General features: G+C 37.7%; 1 protein-coding gene across 2 annotated transcripts in view; it reads right to left on the bottom strand.

Annotated features, from left to right (window-relative positions):
* Positions 1–20,560, bottom strand: part of LOC150077455 (PHD finger protein 21A-like) — a 177,478-nt gene that overhangs the window by 80,377 nt on the left and 76,541 nt on the right. For both annotated transcript variants that reach the window (XM_090386114.1, XM_090386115.1), the window contains one exon: positions 3,992–4,336. In XM_090386114.1, the coding sequence (XP_090242240.1) occupies positions 3,992–4,336 (345 nt within the window). The remainder of the gene's footprint in view (positions 1–3,991; positions 4,337–20,560) is intronic.

The raw sequence follows: 20,560 nt of genomic DNA, 5'->3' as shown, positions 1-20,560 counted from the left end.
TATGTACAGCTAGTAGCTAAACATTTGTGTCAACACAATGACAACTCAAAATCTTTTGATTGTTGTTGGCACTACTCTGATGGTCTCCTTCACTCTGTTATCCATGTGGAAGTTGAATACTGCCAGATCATTTTTTTTGACCTTCCAAAAATACAAACTGCAAGGCAAAGTCTGGACTGTACAGAGGATGCATGAGCATCCTCTGTACAGTCCAGATGCAACAAAATGGCACCAACAATCAAATGACTGGATCTCTTGAATTTGATCTGTACACTTGCAGTGTCATGTTTCAGAATTTTTGTATAAATTTATGAGTTTAGTGTTTTATTTCTACACATAAAAAGGCAGACCAGCAGTATATGTAAGGCAAATAAACAGCAAGGCATAACTTTCCCAGTGCTTTTGAATTTCTTGAATTCAAATTGTTTAAATAACAATTTGATATTAATTATTTTATTTATATAAATAAATATAAATTTTTATAAATAATTATATAAATAAAACATGCTACTTTAACTATCATTAACAAGCTCAAAAGTGATAGAACAACTTGAAAATGATGTACCTGGAAAAAAAAAAAATTGCTGAACAATTTTTGGTATTGGCCAACAGACTGTGAGATATTAAAAAAACAAAAAGAATCTATAAAGTGGAAATTTGCTTTAAAATTCGATGTTGGGAGTGATAAAAGCAGAGTATCAAATACAGCGTAGTACCCAGGTTTTTCCTTGAGGGGGAGTAAAGATGACAAAAATACGTGCTTTTACTATATGTTTGTAATATGGTCTATTTCCTTGTCAAGAAATTGTGCACCCTTCCATAGGCACCATTTAAGGCAAAAATGTTGCAGAGGGAGCAAATGTTCCCCATGCACCCCTCTAGGTATGCTAATGATCAAATAGACAGACATTAAAAAAGCCAAAAGAAGTGTTGCTGGAAGAAGCTGTATTTAAGTGGTATTCACAATAACGATCAAGTGGCATTGGCATGCATGGTGATGAGCTAAAAGCAGCAGCGGAAAAGTTTGCAAAGCATTTGAAGTTACACAATTTTACTTGCAGATCAGAATGACTGTGGCAGTTTAGACAAAGACACAAAATCACTAATAGAAAAATTTGTGGTGAAGCCCTAAGTGGTGATTGTTAACAGTGTTGATCCATTTAGAAAAAAAGTAAATGAAAAAAAAATGAAATAATAATAATAATACAGTCAGGTCTTTGTTATTCACAAATATATATATATATATATAATGCTGATGAAACAGGACTGTTTTGACATCGTCTAACAGAAAATACACAAGCCTCTTGTACAGAGCAGTCAACACCAGAGTGGAAAAAGAGCAAGGAGAAGTTTTCAGCACTTCTTTGTGCCAATGCAGATGGAACTCATATTGCCTGTTATCTACTACAACTTGCAAAATGCTTGATTCACACAAGAAATTACCAAGAATTGTTTCCATAACTACTGTGTACTCTAAGTCAAGAGGTACCAGAAAGAAGTGTTGAAATTTTCAGATTACCAGATTAAAGCACTTCTAATCCTTGACAATGCCCCCACACATCCAGATATGGAAAATATGCCCAGTAAGGATAGTAAAATAAAGTGCTTGGCTTTGCTGTCACACACAATTGCCTTAATACAGCCCATGGACCAAGGCATCATTATGGCCTGCAAGAGGCTCTACAAGTGCAAGTCCCTTGATGACGTGATGGTAGTGTTGGAAGACAGAATAGATGAAGATAATGATATAAGAGGAAGAAGAATGCTAGAAAATATCAAATCATACAATACCAAGTTTGCTACCTTCAAATGGGCCAATGCACGGAGGGACACTAAAAAGGTCACTTTAGTGAATGACTGGATAAAACTATCGCAAAATACAGATGGTGATATTGACTTCAATGGATTAGAGCCAAAGGACTTTCAGACTGTTTTGCGGGCAGCTGGAGAGACTGAAATAATGCAAGAATATATCCAAGATTGGCTTGAATTGAAAGAAGGAAATGCTGGATTTCAGATTCTGACAGAGGAAGGAATTGCTACAGATGTTATTAAGGATTCTGCTATGGAAGAAGAACCAGTTAATGAACTACACAAAAACTATAATTAACAAGAAACTTCTTAGCTCTGCAAGAAATGGAGCTGATGTATGTGGACCAATTATGTAGACTTTTCAAGAAATCAAAAATTGCAGAGGTATTGTACACCTAAGAACTGTGAAGGAGATTCTAATTAAATAACAGCTGCAGAGGTCTGTTAAGGCAAAACTTGACAGTTTCTTCAAATCTGCATTATTACATTCAAAAACAATTAAAAATTCTGAGTCTTCTAGCAATGCATAAATGTATTGTCTTTTTATGGTTTTTAAATAAAAGCTCAACAGTAATATTTTTTTATTTATTTTCATCAGCACTACCTATATCATTAAATTTTCCATTTATTTGTGTTCTAAGTTTTTTTGTCTTTTAGGGCTATCTTTTGCTTCACTAATCTGGATGACCTCCCCTGCCACCAATTAATCCAAATTAGCAAGGGTTTACTGTATTTCAAGGTTAGGAGTGCTTATGTTGAGAATAACATAAAATTTTCAACGTAAGAAGTTATGTTTTTTGAAAAAAATTTTTAGTAATCTTCAAAACTTGGTTCCTGGTAAAATTACTGGATAAACTTTAAATGGCAAATGCATTTTTGAACCTCCTGCTTTGGCTGTGATGGCCTGTGGGAGTAGAAATTTAAGAAATTTAGAATTTTAAGATGTTTAAAAGTAACATAGTGACTTTGGCTGATGCAGGGTAGACAATGTCTAAAAGGCTGACCCAACTGTGTGAATGTTTTTTTTTTTTATGGTCTTGGAATCTTGCCTAAGCCTACAGGAGGACTGCCGAATGTGAAAATTTCCACACTGGCCATAGTAGAAAGGATCTCCTGATTATTTCTGAAGGATTTATTTTTTAAAACTTAAATTGAAAATTCTAAATTTATAATCAATCTCTGAAGGGTGGATTTTAAATTTGGAAAATTCTGCTTATTTCTTAAGTACCTCGAAGAGATGCTCGTTGTTGTAAGGTTTTTTAGGAACATCAGCGACTAAGGTCTTATTGCTCCGTGTATACAGTTTGTAAACTGCATGTTCTGAAGTCAATTTTCGGTTTGCTGGACAAAAAATTCAGTTTCCAGGAGAAAAAAAACATGCTACCTTTGCCTGAGACTAACTAACTCAGCCATGTTGTAAAAATAACCCATGAAACTTCCTCCTGCCATCAGTGGGACTTGAACTCTGGTCTTTTCGAACAAGAGTGGAGAGGACAGTGATCCTACCAACTGTTCTATACAAGGGCGAAGAGATGCTTGGTTTAGTCAAAATCAATACTTGACCGAGAGGGAGATGGAGGCACTTGATCTAATCCACAAAATGAGAAGTTTTTACATCTTGGAAATGAGCCCTTAATGTTTTCTAATCATTGCTGTTTATATTGGCCTTGCACTTTTCACTTACTTTATATATTCAGCCTTGCCTTTCAAAATTGTACCCACAGTCGAATGAAAACAACTCATATTCATTACTCAGTTTGTAAACTTTCATGCCTGAATCACAAAGCTTCAAAATTTGATATTTAATTTCCAAAGTAATGGTTTCCTTGTGTCTTCATGGTCGATAGTTTAAACATGCACAAAACTAACTATTACAGTGTAAAGCAAAGTGGCAAAAATGCACATAGTCTGAGATACAGCTGCAGTGTAGCTAGCATACAGCAAGTGTAGTTAGCATTGTGCACTTCCATTTCTTGTTTTGGGAAGGATGACATGTTGAGTCTCATTGTATGCTACTATAAATGTAAGCTGTGTGAGGGGTTAGAGACTGTCTTACAATGAAAAAAAATTTGTCACAAATGTGTGGGTTGTAAGTCAGGGGTTACCCATATTTATATCAACTATTTTTGTTATGGAATCTAAAGTTAATACACAGATTAATAAAAAGTTGATGACTTACTACATGTCCCTGCAGTCTGTTGGCAGGAGGAGGTGGATACTGAGGAACTCTTATGGGTGGCACAAGATTAAGTACAACTCCTGTATGTGATCCATCCATTGTACCTCTACCAGGGGATGGGACAACAAGAACTGGCTGAAGCTTCTGGTGGTGATCAAGAGGCTTTGATGTCAACAAAGCATTTGTTGTGGAAGAATTATTGGACAGAACTACAGCAGTCGCAACAGGTGCTTTGAAAGTCAATGTAGTAGTTGTACTAACTAAATTATTAACAGATGGTGGCACTGGATGTCTTAAGGAATTGAGCAAGGGAATCTGCTTTGTAGTAAGAGCAAGGGCTTGTACCTATTTATAAAGAAGAAAACAGTAACAATCCATGATATCCACTGGATGCTTATACAAAGAAAAACTACAAGTTTAATATTTTTAGGACACAATACATTTTAAATTTTAGTTATCCAGTAGGAGTTATATATATATAAAAAAAAAACAGTCATGCTAATAAGCACATTACAAAGTTCATCATCCAATTAAAAAAAAAAAAGTTAATTATGTACTTTGCAATGCCCTCCATTATTTTAACAATATAAGAATATAACTGTAAAAAAAAAAAAAAAAAAAAAAATTGTATTTATTTTTGAGTAGTAATGATAACTGTATAGGTGGAAACGTATTAAGGCCGGATATGTAATAACACCTCCAAGCATTGAGATACTAAAGAAGGATGCTGGAGAAAGTATATTCAGAAAGGAAATTTAACAAAAGTAATAAGTTGAAATATTCATTCTACAAGGGAAGGGAAAGAAACTGGTAGTGCAAGAAAGGAAAAAAGAGGTTGAAAGAATATAAAAAATGCTAATGATTTGATTAATGTAATGGTACATTACTGATTATATATAATACAGAATTACTGGCACTGAAATATATATTATATAATTAATAATAATAATAATAATAATAAGTTGTAGTGAAAAATCACAATGGCTAAAAAAGAACAAAAAAAATAATATATTGTGCTAGTTTATGGATCCAGAACACTGCTGGTAATAGCAGAAATACCCAGCAACCATAATGAAATATATGTAAATAGATTAGATAAGTGCAAGAGTAGAGGTGCTAATCTGTTAGGTGTAGTTACAATGGAAAAAATTTAAAAAGTGCCTGAAAAAAAAAAGCAGTAACATAAAATTAAATAAAAATATACAAATGGTACTTAATGCTACATCTTAAGATTTTAACTATGTCATCAAGGGCTGGCAGCCAAAACTAAAGGAAATACCGCAAGAAAAAGTGAGCAGACGTATATGTCATAGCCGATCAGACAGAGACCAAAAAGAAAAGAATAAAAAACAAACCAAATATAATTTGTTTGATTTATAAATTTATAATTTTGCAATTTACTTATTATCAAATATAATAAGTAAATTGCAAAATTAAGATAAAATTAATACCAATTAAAGAAAATTTGAATGAATAGCAAACAGCCCTAAGTGAATTTTAACAAAGAAAATGTAATATGAAGACGAAAGGATATAGTCAGAATATGACAACTTACTGTTGTGCCTGGCAGGAGACGGTGAAATGGGCTGAAGGAGGTGAACGCATCAAGGTTATATCAGAGACCAAAGAAGTTAGCCGATAGTTCCCAGCAAATTTATAATCGTTAAAGAACCCCCCGAGTATGGGTAGGGGGGAAGAAGGTGTAACTAGGTCAAAGTAAACCTTATCTGTGTGACAGGGAAGTCGGAAATTAAACAAATGAGGCAAATAGACCAGCAAAGGGGAGAAATCAATAACTTACAAAGCAGCATTAAAAAGACTCTAAACTTTGTTGGAGAAGAAAAATAGCATCTCGAATATTGCTTTCAGTCAACCTAATCACGCACGAGATATAAAATGTAGTGTCCAAGAACAGCAAAAAGTAATTGGAAAAAGGGGAATATAGTAGTGCCTGGGCAGTCCGGGGTTGTATAACCCATACTAATAATAGGTCCCTGGACATATGCCTCGTGTTTAAGTCAGTAATGGTACAGTTTTAACAAATATGAGACTAAACAATGTCAGAAATGAAAATAAAGAAAAAAAAAACAACAAACGATATATAACTAACAAAATATTATACCCCTGTATTTAGCCAAGTGGTGACACACAAAAGAGGCTGGGGGATATTTGACAATATATTATGTAAATATAAATGTAATGAAAAAAGATATCAACCAACAATTACGAGGGTGGTTCAATAAAGAATCATCCTCACTTACTTCCACATATCGCAGAGTCATGATATTTTGTGTGTAGCATCATACATATCTCTATACTAAAGTTGTAAAATTTCAGCCCTGTGTCTTAATTGTTTTTCTCTTACAGAGCTGAATGTGTGACGAAGTAGCATCATGGACAAAGTTGAAGCCAGAGCTGTAATCCAGAATCTGTTCTTGAAGAGGAAATCTCCTAAAGAAATCCACAAGGAGATGACTGTTGTATATAAGGATGAAGCCCTATCCTATGGCATTGTGAAGCACTGGCATAGACAGTTTAGGTGTGTGGTCGGACATTGGTAGAATCTGAGCCCATTCCAGGTCATCCCCCATTCAGCCATTGATGACAGCACGATAAGAAAAGTGGAGTCATTAATCATGGAAGATCGCCGGATATCTGTGCGTGAATTGTCCCAGGAGGTGAAGATTAGTGTGGGCTCTGTTGAAACAGTCCTTCGTGACCAACTCCATTTACGAAATTGAGTGCAAGATGGATTCCCCGATTACTGACCGGGTTTCAGAAGGCTGATCAACAACAGAAATCACAAGAGTTGTTAGCCCTGTATAAAAAAAAAAGAGGAAGTCTTTTTCTCGCATCTAATCACTCAGGATTAAAGTTGGATACACCATTTCGACCCTTAAAGTAAAAAGCAGTCCATGGAATGGCAACATCATGGTTCCCCACTCCTTAAGAAGGCAAGGGTCCAAGCATCAGCAGGAAAGGTCTTGCTGACAGTGTTTTGGGATGAGAAACGCATAATAATGACTGATTACCTGCCGAAAGGTAGAACAATTACAGGTGCCTATTATGCCAACTTCACAAAATTACAGGAGAAAAATCAAAACATGTAGGCGTGGCATGCTGTCCAAAGGTGTGATAATGCTTCAAGACAATGCCCCAGTTCACACTTCTGAAATTGAAACAACACAAGCAGCCACTTGTGGATATGAAATACTGCCCCATCCAGCCTACTCACCTGATCTTACACCATCAGACTTCTTCTTGTTTCCTTCCCTCAAATCATTTCTTCGGGGGACCCACTTTCCTGACAACGAGACACTCATTTCTGCAATGGAGTCATGGTTCAAAGACCAACCTCACCACTTCTACAAAACCGGTATCCGTAGTGTCATCCATCGATGAGAAAAAAGAGGTAAACCTGCATGGTGGCTATGTAGAGAAAGACTAAAACCTGTGCCAAGAATCAACAGGCAAGCACCTCTGCAGCTAGGACAGAGCTATTCTTTATTGAACCACCCTTGTATGTTGTTGTTGATATCAATTGGTTGTCAATGAGCTTTTTATATTTCATGATATTCAGTGCTTTCCTAAAATGATGATAAACAAAAGCTGAAAGGAAACTATTACTAATTAGTTTATTATGGAGTAATTTGATATTATCTAAAAGTAGATTATTGTTATTACATATGGTGGCAATTCTGATGCATTGAGAGAGTATTATATTTGAATGCACTTTTTTTGAGATGTTGGAGTGCCAATGGGTGAAACTGACTATATTAAAGTTAAAAGCATCTCTTTTATTATATACGTTAATTGCAATATGTGGGCTATTGATATTAATGTCCAAGTCTAAGTAATTAGCTGAATAATCATTGTTATTTGTTCTCTCCAAAGTAAGTTCTGGAGGATAAATGCTAGCAAAGTCCTACAGAAATGCAGGGTAGCTGATTACTAACAAGTCATCTTTGTATCTGTAAATATTGATGTCTGAGGGTAGGGAAGTCTCAGACCAGTATAGGTTAGCTATGACACAGCTAGCAGGGTTACCCACAGAGGTACCTTTGATTTGCAAGTATACAGTTTTGCCATCAAATATGTAATTATTGGAAATGCAGAGATTGATTAGATTGTGTGACTTACATCGATGGGCAAACCTCAAATGTTGCTCATGTTTAGCCTCCCTAACACTATGTCTCTGGAATTCTCTGATGCACCGCACAATTGGATGGCCATAGCATCCAATTGTGCAGTGGCATTCTACATAAGATTGGTGAAAAACATTTAAAACTACAATATGAACATACCCAACCTCAGAGGCCTGTTTGAAGGATTGATTAGATTGTTCCAATACACAGAATTACAATTTATAATGTGTTTATAGTTATTGTAAAATTCATTCAAGACTATTTTCAGTTGGTTAGATCTATACTAGTAAACAGACTATTAAAGTCAAATATTTGAACACGAGTGATATTGCCATTATTTAAGTTTTTTTTTTTTTTTTTATGAGAACCCCACACACGAGAGGTATTAGAACCTATAGTACTTAGTACCATGCTTGGGTTGGAGGTTGAGAAGACGAAAGAAGATATTTGTTGACATTGGATTTGAACTTCTGTAGATTGTAATTTTCAGGAAATATGTATGAAGGAAGGTTGTTCCAGAAAACGGCAGTTGAATGAATAAATGAGGAAGATGAAAAGTTGGTTCTGTGGGTTTGAAGTTGGAAGTAAATGGATGCTGGCTGGTGGCGGCACGTGTTCGGACTGTTTTGAAAGAGAGAGCGGGAATTATAGAAGCCAATTCAGAAGAACAGTGCCCATGGAAGTATCTGTAGAAGAGGCATGCAGCAGAAACAGTACGTCTATGAGAAAGCGAGTGGAGAGACTCTGTTAGAGATGAATCATTAATTAACCTAACTGCCCTCTTCTGAATGGAATCAAGAAGCCTGAGAGAGGTTTTCGGGGCACTGCCCCAGATGTGGGAACAATATTCCATGGCAGGGCGGATTTGCGATTTATACAGAGTGAGCAGCTGTTTGGAAGAAAAGTAACGCCGAGAACGAAAGAGAAAATCAAGTTTTTTAGATGCAGAGGAAGCAATATTTGTAATGTGCTTGTGCCAAGAGAGATTAGAAGTCAGGGTAATCCCCAAAAGGGATATATCATTTTGCCTAGAAATCGGAGTGTCACTAAAGATAAGCATAGGAGCAGAAGAATCCTTTTTGCGAGATATAAGACAAGACTGAGTTTTAGAAGGGTTGAAATCAACTAAGTTGTCTTTGCCCCACTGGAGAATTACCTGAAGATCGGCATTTAAGGAATTGGTAGCAGATTTTCGAGAAGTTGAAGCTGATTGAGCAGGACAAGGTTTCTCAAAATAGAAAGTGGAATGCAATGTGCTATCATCGGCAAAACTATGGATAGGATTTCCAGTCAATGGAAGAAAGTCATTAATATACAAGAGGAAAAGAGTGGGGGAAAGAACTGAACCTGGGGGACACCGGCATTAGTGGAGAAGTTAGAAGACAGAGAGCCATCTACCATCACCCTCAGTGAGCGATCAGAGAGAAAACTGAATAACCAATTTCTAAAAACAGTTGGCAAACCATAAGATGGAAGCTTGTTTAGAAGACCTTTATGCAAACATGATCAAAAGCCTTTGAGATGTCAAGAGCAACTACTTGTGTTTCACCGAACCTTTCCATTGAAATTAGTCCATAAATGGGTAACATAAGCCAGAATATCACCAGTGGATCGACACTGACAGAATCCATACTGGCGATTGTTGATCAGACGGAAGGTTTCCAGGTAGTTTAAGAGTTGGCGGTTAATTGATTTTTCCATTACTTTAGAAAGAATAGAAGTAATTGCAATGGGACGATAATTGGATGGGAGGGATTTGTCACCCTTTTTAGGAACTGGCTGGATATGGGCAAATTCCCAAGCATAAGGAAAAACACCTTTGGAATAAGAAAGTGAAAAAAGGCGGCAAAGAATCAGGAGCACAGGTTTTGAGAACAAGTGGAGAAATACCATCAGGACCTGGAGCTTTCTTAGCATCAAGATTCGTCAAAATCCTTCTGACATCCTTTTGACGGAAGACCACAGGAGGCATTGAATGGAGCGTGTTGGTAATAGTGGGAGGTGTTTTACCAAGATCATTAATACATGAGCTGGAAGAAAAATGGGATGCTAGCAGGTCAGCTTTATCCTTGGCTGAAGTGATAACAGAACCAACAGGTTTGGAAAGAGGTGGGAGCAGAGATGGGCAAAAGTTGTGGCTAATAGCTTTGGCAAGAGACCAGAATGCTCGGCTACCATTAGGACAAGAAGCAAGTTTTCTACTCTTAGCCTGTTCAGACTCTAGTTTGGACTGATTAATAACTGCTTTACAATTGTTGCGAGCTTTGGTGAAGGCAGAAAATGAAACTGAAGAATTAGAAACAAGCCAATACAAACTTGTACGATATGCAACATTCTTCTCTTGAACAGCCTTAACACATTTATTGGAAAACCAAGGTTTAGATAAAGGACGAGATTTTAAAGTGGAGTGTGGGATAAAGGATTCCATTCCTGCAAGAATAATTTCACTGACACGATCTGAGCAAACGTTGACATCAGAAGTTTTGAAACAATAATCCGACCAAGGAAAAGAAGTGTCACAGGTCATCCCATTTTGCATTCTTGTAATGCCAAACAACACGAGGTTGGGAATAGCCATGGGATAAAGGTTCCATTGGAGAAGAGACAATCAAGAAGTTGTGATTTGAAATGCCTAAAGGACCTCTCACTTCGACCGTGTACTTAGAAGGGTTGTTTGTGAGAAAAAGATCAAGCGTATTCGCTGTATGATTAGGATTGTCCGGTATTCTTGTAGGTAAATGAACAATCTGTGCTAGGTCATTTGTAATTGCAAAAGCGTCAGCATCTCGATCTGCTGGGTCGGTGTGACTAGAAAACGGAAGCCAGCTGGAGTTGTGAACATTAAAATCACCAAGGAAAGTGCATTTATAACAGGTATATTATTATTAATTATTCTGCTGTCTGGTAGGATGTCCATAATAGGTTTAAGTAACAGTTAATTAATGCTAATTTTTAATTTCTTGCTGAAAGCAATTAATTCCTTAGTGATTATTACTGGTAACAAACTTGTAGGTGGCACTGCAATTTAATTCTGCATTTAATGTTTGGAAATAAAAAAACTTTACAGATAATGGCATAGCTGCAGGAGGCTTTATCTGCAGCAGTGATGACAAAATGTTTGTGTAGATCTGCCAATTGTTGTTTTATTTTGGAAAAATGGAATTTTAATCTAGCAGATAGTTGCATATGTGGCATTGATGTTTTATAGTTATGGAGTATGTTAGCTAGCACTGAATTTATCCATAATTGGAAGGAAGGCTTCAATGGGGATGTTATGATGCTAAGAAAGCTTAAAACAGAAGTTGAGTAAATTTTGATATATCTGGTTTTTTTTTAAAGTGTAAAGCTGATTTTTAGAGTATAATCTGTATTTAAAACCATAAGACATGATCCTTCTCAGTTCCTGGTTGAGTATAATATTTAAATTGCCAGTTATAATATGACCAAAGTATGTATCAACAAAAGATTGGATATTAGCCAGATGGCACATACATCCATGGGAAGCAGGCTCAAGATCAAATTTATCCATGATAGTGGCTGGAGGTTTATAATTACAGGCCAAATGGTTTAGCATATCTGAATCTGGATATAATGTTCAAATTCTAGCAGCCAGTAAAAAGTAGGTCAGCCAATTTATTAAAGTGGCTAATAATGTTGTCCAAGCTTGCATTATATTTAAATATGATGGTAGCTTGGCTATTCTGATTGATGCTGGATTTTAATTTAAATTTACAAATATCTTTTATAAGGTGAAGGAAGTGTTTATATGTGAAATTAAAGGTGAAGATGAACCTGTAAAGAGCTGTTAGGATGCTATGTTTAGTACAAAATAGTAGATCATGAATCTGCTGTACATTAAACTGACTGTTGTCCTATTCAGTGATGGTCTGTTGAAAGTCAACTAGCTTGTATTTATGTGTAGAAATATTGTTACTATTAAGTTTGTGTTTCCTATAAGGTCTGGGTTTACTAAAGCCTTTGATGACTTGAAATTTGTCTTATATGCAAATGTAATATTATTTGTGATGATTTTGTGATTAAACTTATTACTGAGTCCATATGGATAAAGAGTTTTTAACTGTAACATTTAATTTTATGAATTCTGCTTTTATTTTTCAGGCACTTTTTTAAATTTTTTCCATTGTACCTACACCTGACTGGTCAGCACCCCTACTCATGCACTTATCTAATCTACACACACATACACACACACACACTGAGTGATCACTGAATTATGAGCAGCTATCCAACGTGACACTGATTCAACAAGATGTCGGAAGCATTCGTGAAGTATGGTCAACCAAGCTGTGTGTAATACAGTCAGCAATGCAGGTATAGAGGTGATTGGCATACCCAGATGCCTGATATACCTTTCCATAGTGTCCCACAAGTGCTCTATGGGATTGAAATCAGGGGAGTTCGGAGGCCAATCGATATGCTGGAAGTCAGAACTGTGTTCCTCAAATTATTCCTACAACAAGTGCCTGATGGCTCGGCGCATTGTCATCTTGGAAGACACCATCGCCATTCAGGAAAGGGTGTAACATAGAGGGGTGTACACAGTCAGCAAGCAGTTGATGATAGCGGAAACCACTGATACGTTGTTCCACATGCACCAGGGGTCCAAGTTCCTGTCAATGAAACATGCCCTACACCATACAACCGCCTCCACCGGCCAGCACTTTTGATACCATGCATGACGGATCAAGAGCCTCATGTTGTTTATGCCAAATCCATACATGATCATCCACAGTGTGGAGTAAATAACGTGACTCATCCGACCAGCACACTTTCTTCCAGTCTTCTAACATCCAACTTGCATGCTCTTTGCACAAGCTGAGTCTTTTAGGCCAATGAACTTTGGTTAGGAGAGGATGCCATAGGGATCGTTGCTGGTATAGCCCATACATGTAAGCATGCGATGCATGGTCATACCAGATATTGTTCTGAGTTGACCCATGTTGTATTGGGTAGTAAATTCTTCAACAGTGCTGCACCTGTTTGCCTGTATGAGTTGTCAGACCTGAAGCTCATCTCTTTCATCAATCTTTCACTGACCTTTGCTGTTTTGCCATCGGGTCGTTGTTTGACCATTTTGATGCTAGTCCTGGTATACATTAACTATGGTGATTCTCAAACACCCCGCCAGTTCAGCTGTTTTGGGAAATCAAGGTAACAACAGCTCGTCGAGCACCCACAACCGATCCTTCATCAAAGTTCGATAAATCCTTCACGCTCAGAATTTTACTACCTTCTGAACCACTGACATCTTATCTATGCTATGTTGGTCGACTAACTCCACACTCTCGTACCTCACATGGTCAACGGGTCGCATTTAGTTTTCATAAGGGTGGTCCTCAGTGATCACTCAGTGTATATAGTTCCAATATGAATCTCATGCAAATTTCACTATAATGTGAATAAATGCTGCTGATAATAATAAGCAATAGTTATGTAAGGCCTGGAATGAAAGTTAATGAGTAGAATATCACTGCTGGGAAGAAAACAAAAAACAATGTAAAATAAACTTCACCAGGGTGACCACTACCGTGATGATCCATTGGGACTCACAATGTACATTTGTTTTGTACATTTCTGCCAATGCAAGAAGATCAAAACGGAAAATTAAGAAAACCAAACAAAACTAAATACAGTCGAACTTGTTTATAACGAGCACCAAAAGACCGACAAAATTTCCTCGTTATAACCATTACTCATTATATCCGTGATGAGTTAAATCTAACTCTTATTTTTTTAAAATTCTCAATAACTTGATAAAAAGATAGATTCAAAAAACAAAAAAAAAAAATATCAGAGAGGAAAAAAAATAATATTAGTATATACCTACATTTATTTGTATTAATATGCTTTTATTGGTTTTAAATCAACCCAGCCAATGATAGTTATATACAAATTGAAGTGTCCAAAATGTTTAGCAAATTTTTCCGCTTGGGCCTTGAAGATTGGACTGTATCGAAAATCCAGCACTTCTTTGTGTAGTGAACCATTGAAGCAAGAACTTCGTATTATTTACTCGAGTCAGTTTTTCCCTTTCTTTTCTTATATCTATATCAAGTGTGCATTTTACCATTCTGTGATCACTTCCAACATTTACCTTGTCCAGGATAATAACATATCTTGTGTTAGTGAGGATGATGTTGATTTCATTAGTTGTTAATCCATTTGGGCTCTTCCACGTCCACTTTTTTTCACCCTTTTCTTGAAAAAAAGTGTTCATTACTGACATTCTTCGAGATTCTGCAAATTCCACAAGTCTTTTACCTCTTTCATTTCTTTCACCAATTCCAAAATTTCCTATAGTTCCCCCTTCTGCGTTGTTTTGTCTCTTTCCAACCTTAACATTGAAGTCCCCAATATACTCACATCTAGAAGATTCTCAATTTCAGTGTACATTTCTTCAACCTCTTCATCATCAAAGCTCGATGTTGGTGCATAAATCATTATAACCTTTATCTTGTACCTTTTACAAATCCTGAGTAGTAGTCTCAACACCCTCGGTGATGTACTTTTTAATTCCAAAATGTTGCTTTTTATATCGTTATGGACCAGAAAGTCAACTCCACCTTCGCTCCTTTCACTGTTTCCATTGGTGTACAGCAGATTTCTACTTGATCTTATCAAAGATTCATTTCTTCTTGTTTCAGCCAAACCGATGATATTCCAATTCACATTTTCTAATTCCTTTTTCAGCTCTAATATCCTATCTTCACCAATGAGCAATCTTACGTTGTAACAGGCCAAGTTCAGTTTCTGTGCATGGCAGCCTGATCGTTCCCAGAGATTCTTAGCACCCTCTGTTTCCACTGTGATTCTATCACTGCCCTAAGAGGGGAAGTGAAAGCCACTGGGGACTGAGGGCCATTTGTTTCATCATGCTGTCATGTGCTGGAAGGTTTTGTCTTTTCCTCTTCACGCTGACCAGGCTTCTTGAAGAGAGCCACTCTACACGTTCATTGCCACCTAAGTGACGTAACAGGGTTTATCATTGAGAAGGTGCGCATGAGTGGATTTTAAGGAGGCAGACCAATCTTTTATTATTATAGAGTGAATTACAAAGGAAGGAGAGAATGCTGGCCCACAAAAACTTGAATCACTCAAACAAACAAACTTTGAAATCAGAAAAACAATACACAAGCTAATAGAAGCTTAAAAGCAAAAAGCTTAGAGGGTCTGCAAACTCACAAATAAAAAAAGAAAAAAGAAAAAAATTACCAGGGGAAATATACAGTAACATCCAACAAGAGAGCAAATACTGAAACAATCACCTGGGAAACTTTCATGGATATAATTCTGAGGGAAATTATTGCTTAGGATGATGCTAATAATAGACAGGAACATAAGAAATATTCAGCAATACTATCAAAAGTATGTTGCAAGAGCAAATGAACCAGAAATTAACCCAAGTGAGGTAGATGACAAAGTAACAGAGTTAACTATCAACAAGGGCATGAAATGGACCTCAATGAAGGTGCAACAGTCAAGAGGCAGATAGTCCAAAACCACAGATGATCCTACTTTTTTTTTTTAAATACCGTATTTCCCCATGTATAAGACGCACCTTAATTTTGGGGCCCGAAATTTGAAATAAAATGTATTACATAAAGTTATTGAACTCAAGTTTTATTCATACAACTCATCACTGTTAAAACTCCCATCCAATAGCTTGTCCTCATCTGTGTCTGATGACAAATCACTGTCTTCATATACTGCCTCATCCTCAGTTCCATCTATGGCATTTGGAATGCCACACTTCTTAAATGACTTGACAACAATCTCAATCTTGATATTATCCCAGGATCTTTTAACCCAGGTACAAACTTCCCTTATAGTTGGTTTCTTCACTCTTCCTGCTGGTGTCAAATTGTCCCCAGAAGACTTCATCCATTAGTTCCATTTGTCTCTCATGGCAGCTTTGAAAGGTTTGTTAATGGTGACATCAAGTGGTTGGAGCTGGGATGTCAAGATATGATGGCAAATTTTGTTTATTGCTCTGCAGCAATCTTCTTTGTATATTTGCTATGTGTGCCCTGAACTGATCAAGCACCAATAGGGCAGGTTTGCATAAGAGCCCACCTGGTCTCCTGCTCCAAACTTTCTCAAACCAGATCTTCATCCCATCTTGATCCATCCAATCCTTGTCATGAACACGGACAATCACTCCTCGAGGAATGTCTTCTTTTGGCATTGTTTTGCGTTTGAAAATCAGCATAGGAGGCAGCTTGGTTCCGTCGGCACAACAAGCTAGAACAACTGTATAATGGCTCTTTTCATGTCCACTTGTCTTCACAGTTAGAGTTTTCACCCCCTTCTTTTCAACAGTTCTGTTACTTCGGACATCAAATTGAAGGGGGACTTTGTCCATATTTGCAATCTGTCCCAACTCAAACTGATGAAATTCAAGGACCTTCTGCTCATAGCTTTCAGGCATCTTTTGGGCAAGTCTGGTGCATGTACGCATGCTTAGTCCATTCCATTTCATGAACCTGAAGCACCAATTGTATCCTCCTTTGAAATCAGTAACTTCTTTTTCATCAGCAATTCTTCTTGCCTCAGGCTGAACCATCTTTGTGGACACAGGAATTCCAACTGCCCTTTGCTCCTCAATCCATATCTTCAATTCCCTTTCTAAATCAGGCCATTTTGCTGACTTGCCTCTAATGGCCTTCTTCCTGTAGCCAGTCTCGGATTGTTTTCTCAGGCGGAGGAGGACCAAACTTACGTTCAGCAGCACGATTTCCATTTACTTTTGCAAACTGATCACTTTTAACTTGAATTCAGCACTGTACGAAAATCTTTTCTGAGACATTTCTGGGTAGAGCGTGGCAAAACGTAACCTAATATACCGGTAACAAGTGCGAAACAATGAGCGCAAAGACAACAAGAGTGAATTGCAAGTAAAAAAAAAAAAAAAAAATCTACAACCACTGTATAAGACGCACCCAGTTTTTAGACCCCAATTTTTTCGAAAAAAGGTGCATCTTATACATGGGGAAATATGGTATTTCCCCGTGTATTTTTTCCAAATGGATTTTTCCAACAACCTGGATACAAACCCTTCTGAAAAAAAAATTTATAAAGGACAAAGAAAAAGGTGAGCAATCCAGGCTCAAAACTGCTCAAATACACTCCATATTCTGCTGCATAATGGCACAGAAAAGAATAACTGCAATTTTTATAACTACGGAAAACAATGGGAAGAAAAATCGCACTACCAATTTGGCTTCAAGAAAGGCAAGGCACTGAGGATGTACTCTGCTAGGTGGTCACATTAGCACAAAGCACCACCAAGCATATACATTCTTGGAGTTTTTATTAATTTTCAGGAAATGAATAGGTGCATTTTCTCTGGTGGCAAAGCATTCTCATATGCTTCTGAGTCAATAACTGTTCCAAACAAGTCTGTGACACAATCAGGAGTTGCTACAGCAACACAACAACTACTGTAAACAATTTCAGAAGATGGAGAAACTCCATTACTATACAGTGTTTCCAAGGCTCTGTGCTGGTCCCACTTTTCTGGAACACGGTTGAGGATAACTGCCTGATTATCCAATTTAAGACTGTCTACACGACTGCATATGTAGATGACATCATGTTCCTGATTACTGGAAACACTACACACGAGCTGGTGGAAAAAAATACCAACCCAGTGCTTAACAAATTGGCTGTATCATGTGAGATGCACAGGCTTACTCTGTTCCTCCACCAAAATAAAAATGATATATGTGAAAAAAAAATCCCTCCACAGTATATTCAGAAAGCTAGGAGTTTAGCATTAGTAGAGGCATTTGATGCAAGAAAGCAAGCTTCTGCAGCATCAGCCAAAAAAAAAAAAACCCACTTCCACTTCACCCCTCTGTTTGTTCAAAATACCTGTCCAGCTGAGCCTTAAACTTATTTAGGCTACCAACCTCCACCAGAAGGGATGGAAGTCTGTTCCACCAACCAACCACCCGCTGGCTTAAGGCAAATTTCCGCACGTCTATCCTACATCTGTCTTTCCTCAATTTGAATTTATGCCCTCTCAGGTGATTTTTCTGAGCTAGAGGAAGAATCCCATCAGCATTGAGCATGCTTAAACCATTCAAGGCTTTATACACCTCTATCAGATCACCTCGCTGGTGCCTAGTCTCCAGACACTGTAATTTGCAAAACTTAAGCCTTTCTTCGTAAGAGCACCCCTTTGTTCCATTCACTAATCTTGTTGCCCTTCTCTGTACTCGTTCCAGCAGCTCTACATCCTTCTTGAAATGAGGCCTCCAGACCTGTATACAGTACTCTAGGTGTGGCCTGACCATTGCCTTATACAATGGAATAATCACCTCCTTATCCCTGCTGGAAAAATTCCTGTATATCATTGACAATACTCCATGAGCTACTCTTGCAGCCCGTCTGCACTGCTCAGAGAACTTCATATCTGCCTGCACAACCACCCCCAAGTCCCTTTCATTCTCTACCACTGTCAGTGTAGTACCACAGAGTTGATACGTTGCTCTGGGGTTGCTGTTTCCCATGTGTAGTACTTTACATTTGTCAATGTTAAACTTCATTTGCCACCTCTCAGCCCATCTGCTCAACCTTTCCAGATCCTGTTGCAGCAGCACAGTGTCAGTAGTGTCCTTGACAACCCTGCCAACCTTTGTATCGTCTGCAAACTTGGACATTAAGCTTGATATACCATCATCAATATCATTTATAAATACAGAAAACAATAATGGACCCAACACTGAGCCCTGAGGGACTCCACTAATAACATTAGTCCACGATGAGCAGTGTCCATTGATTACCACTCTCTGTCTTCTCCCCCTCAACCACCCCTTTATCCATAGCAGCAATTTGCCTCCAATGTCACACTGCTCCAATTTGTGTAGCAGTCTTCCATGTGCAACAGTATCAAAAGCCTTTCTAAGATCCAAGTATATAATATCAAAGTTATTCTCTGCATCCAGTTCTTTTGTGACTGCATCATAGTATCCAATCAAGTTGGTCAGGCAAGAATTCCCCTTAACAAAACCATGCTGTGTCTGAGCTATAACTGAAGTCTTGTCTAAATGATCCTGCAGTGCTTCTTTAACCAGTGCCTCCATTAATTTTCCTGGAACAGAAGTCAAGCTCACAGGTCTATAATTACTTGTGTCAGCCTTTGATCCTCCTTTGTGAATTGGGGTCACATTTGCACATCTCCAGTCTATGGGTACCTCCCCTGAGTCCAAGGAAGCTCTCATAATTATGGCTAAGGGTTTGCTTACTTCCTTTGCTGCCTCCTTTAATATAACTGGATAGATCCCATCCACCCCGGGTGCCTTTCTTGTGTTTATCTTCAACAGTTTCTCCTCCACTTTACTCCCAGTTATTTCAAGATTCTGTAGCTTACTGCTAGAGTTGAATACACCTCTGGCATTCCCCTCGCTGAATAACTCCTCATGTGTGAATGTCGATGCAAAATATTCATTTAGTTTGTTAGCTACCTGAGCAGGATCATCAACAGTTGACCCATCAATATCAAGTGGACCAATCTGATTCATCCCCTTCCTTCTAGAGTTTACATAAGTAAAGAACTCTTTGCTGTTTTTCTTTGCATCCCTTGCCAAGGATTTCTCGTAATCTGCCTTCTCCTGCCTAACCTCCTTTGTAACTTGGTTGCATATCAACTTGTATCTATCATAGGCTTCTGTGTCATGTGTTAATTTGTATGTATCCCATGCATTTTTCTTCTCTGCCATATGCCTCATTAGTTCATCTGACATCCATTTTGGCCTAAACCTTGAACAATATTTCTTAGTTGGTATGTAAAGCCTAGTAGCTTCCAAGATAAGTTCTTTGAATGCTTCCCATTTTGAATTTTCTGTTGGTAACATCATCAGTTGGTCCCACTGTATAGAATTTAAATACTGTCTCAGTCCATCGTAGTCGCCTTTACGGAAACAATAACCCTTCCCTTTACCCCTAATGGTAGTTACCTCTTTGAGTAAATCCCACTTCAGCACACTGTGATCACTGCCACCTAGTGGTTCATTTATCTGCAGATTCTTAATGCATGAAGAATCACTGCTGATAATCAAATCAAGAGTATTACTCCCTCTAGTTGCCTCCCGAACATGCTGTTGTAGAAAACAATCATCCAATAAATCCACAAAAGCCTTGCTAGCGTGTGAGTAACCAGCCCCCAAATTCCAGTCAATATCTGGGAAATTAAAATCTCCCATTATAAGACTCTCTGATTTACTGGCCCACTATTTCCCTGTACAGTTCCTTATTATACTCATCAGAGTCATTAGGCCTATAGCACACTCCTACTCTCAATTTTGATCTCCCAATGTTTATGTCACACCAAACTGACTCAACACTGCACTGTCCAGCAATGTCGACTGGCTTCACTTCCTTGGTTTTTATGTGTTTCTTA

Source organism: Mastigoproctus giganteus, chromosome 12 (genome assembly GCF_048544385.1).
Source record: "Mastigoproctus giganteus isolate SK-2022 chromosome 12, ASM4854438v1, whole genome shotgun sequence".
NCBI lineage: Eukaryota > Metazoa > Arthropoda > Arachnida > Uropygi > Thelyphonidae > Mastigoproctus > Mastigoproctus giganteus.
The sequence above is the reverse complement of the archived record's forward strand: the minus strand, read 5'-3'. Positions and strand labels throughout refer to the sequence as shown.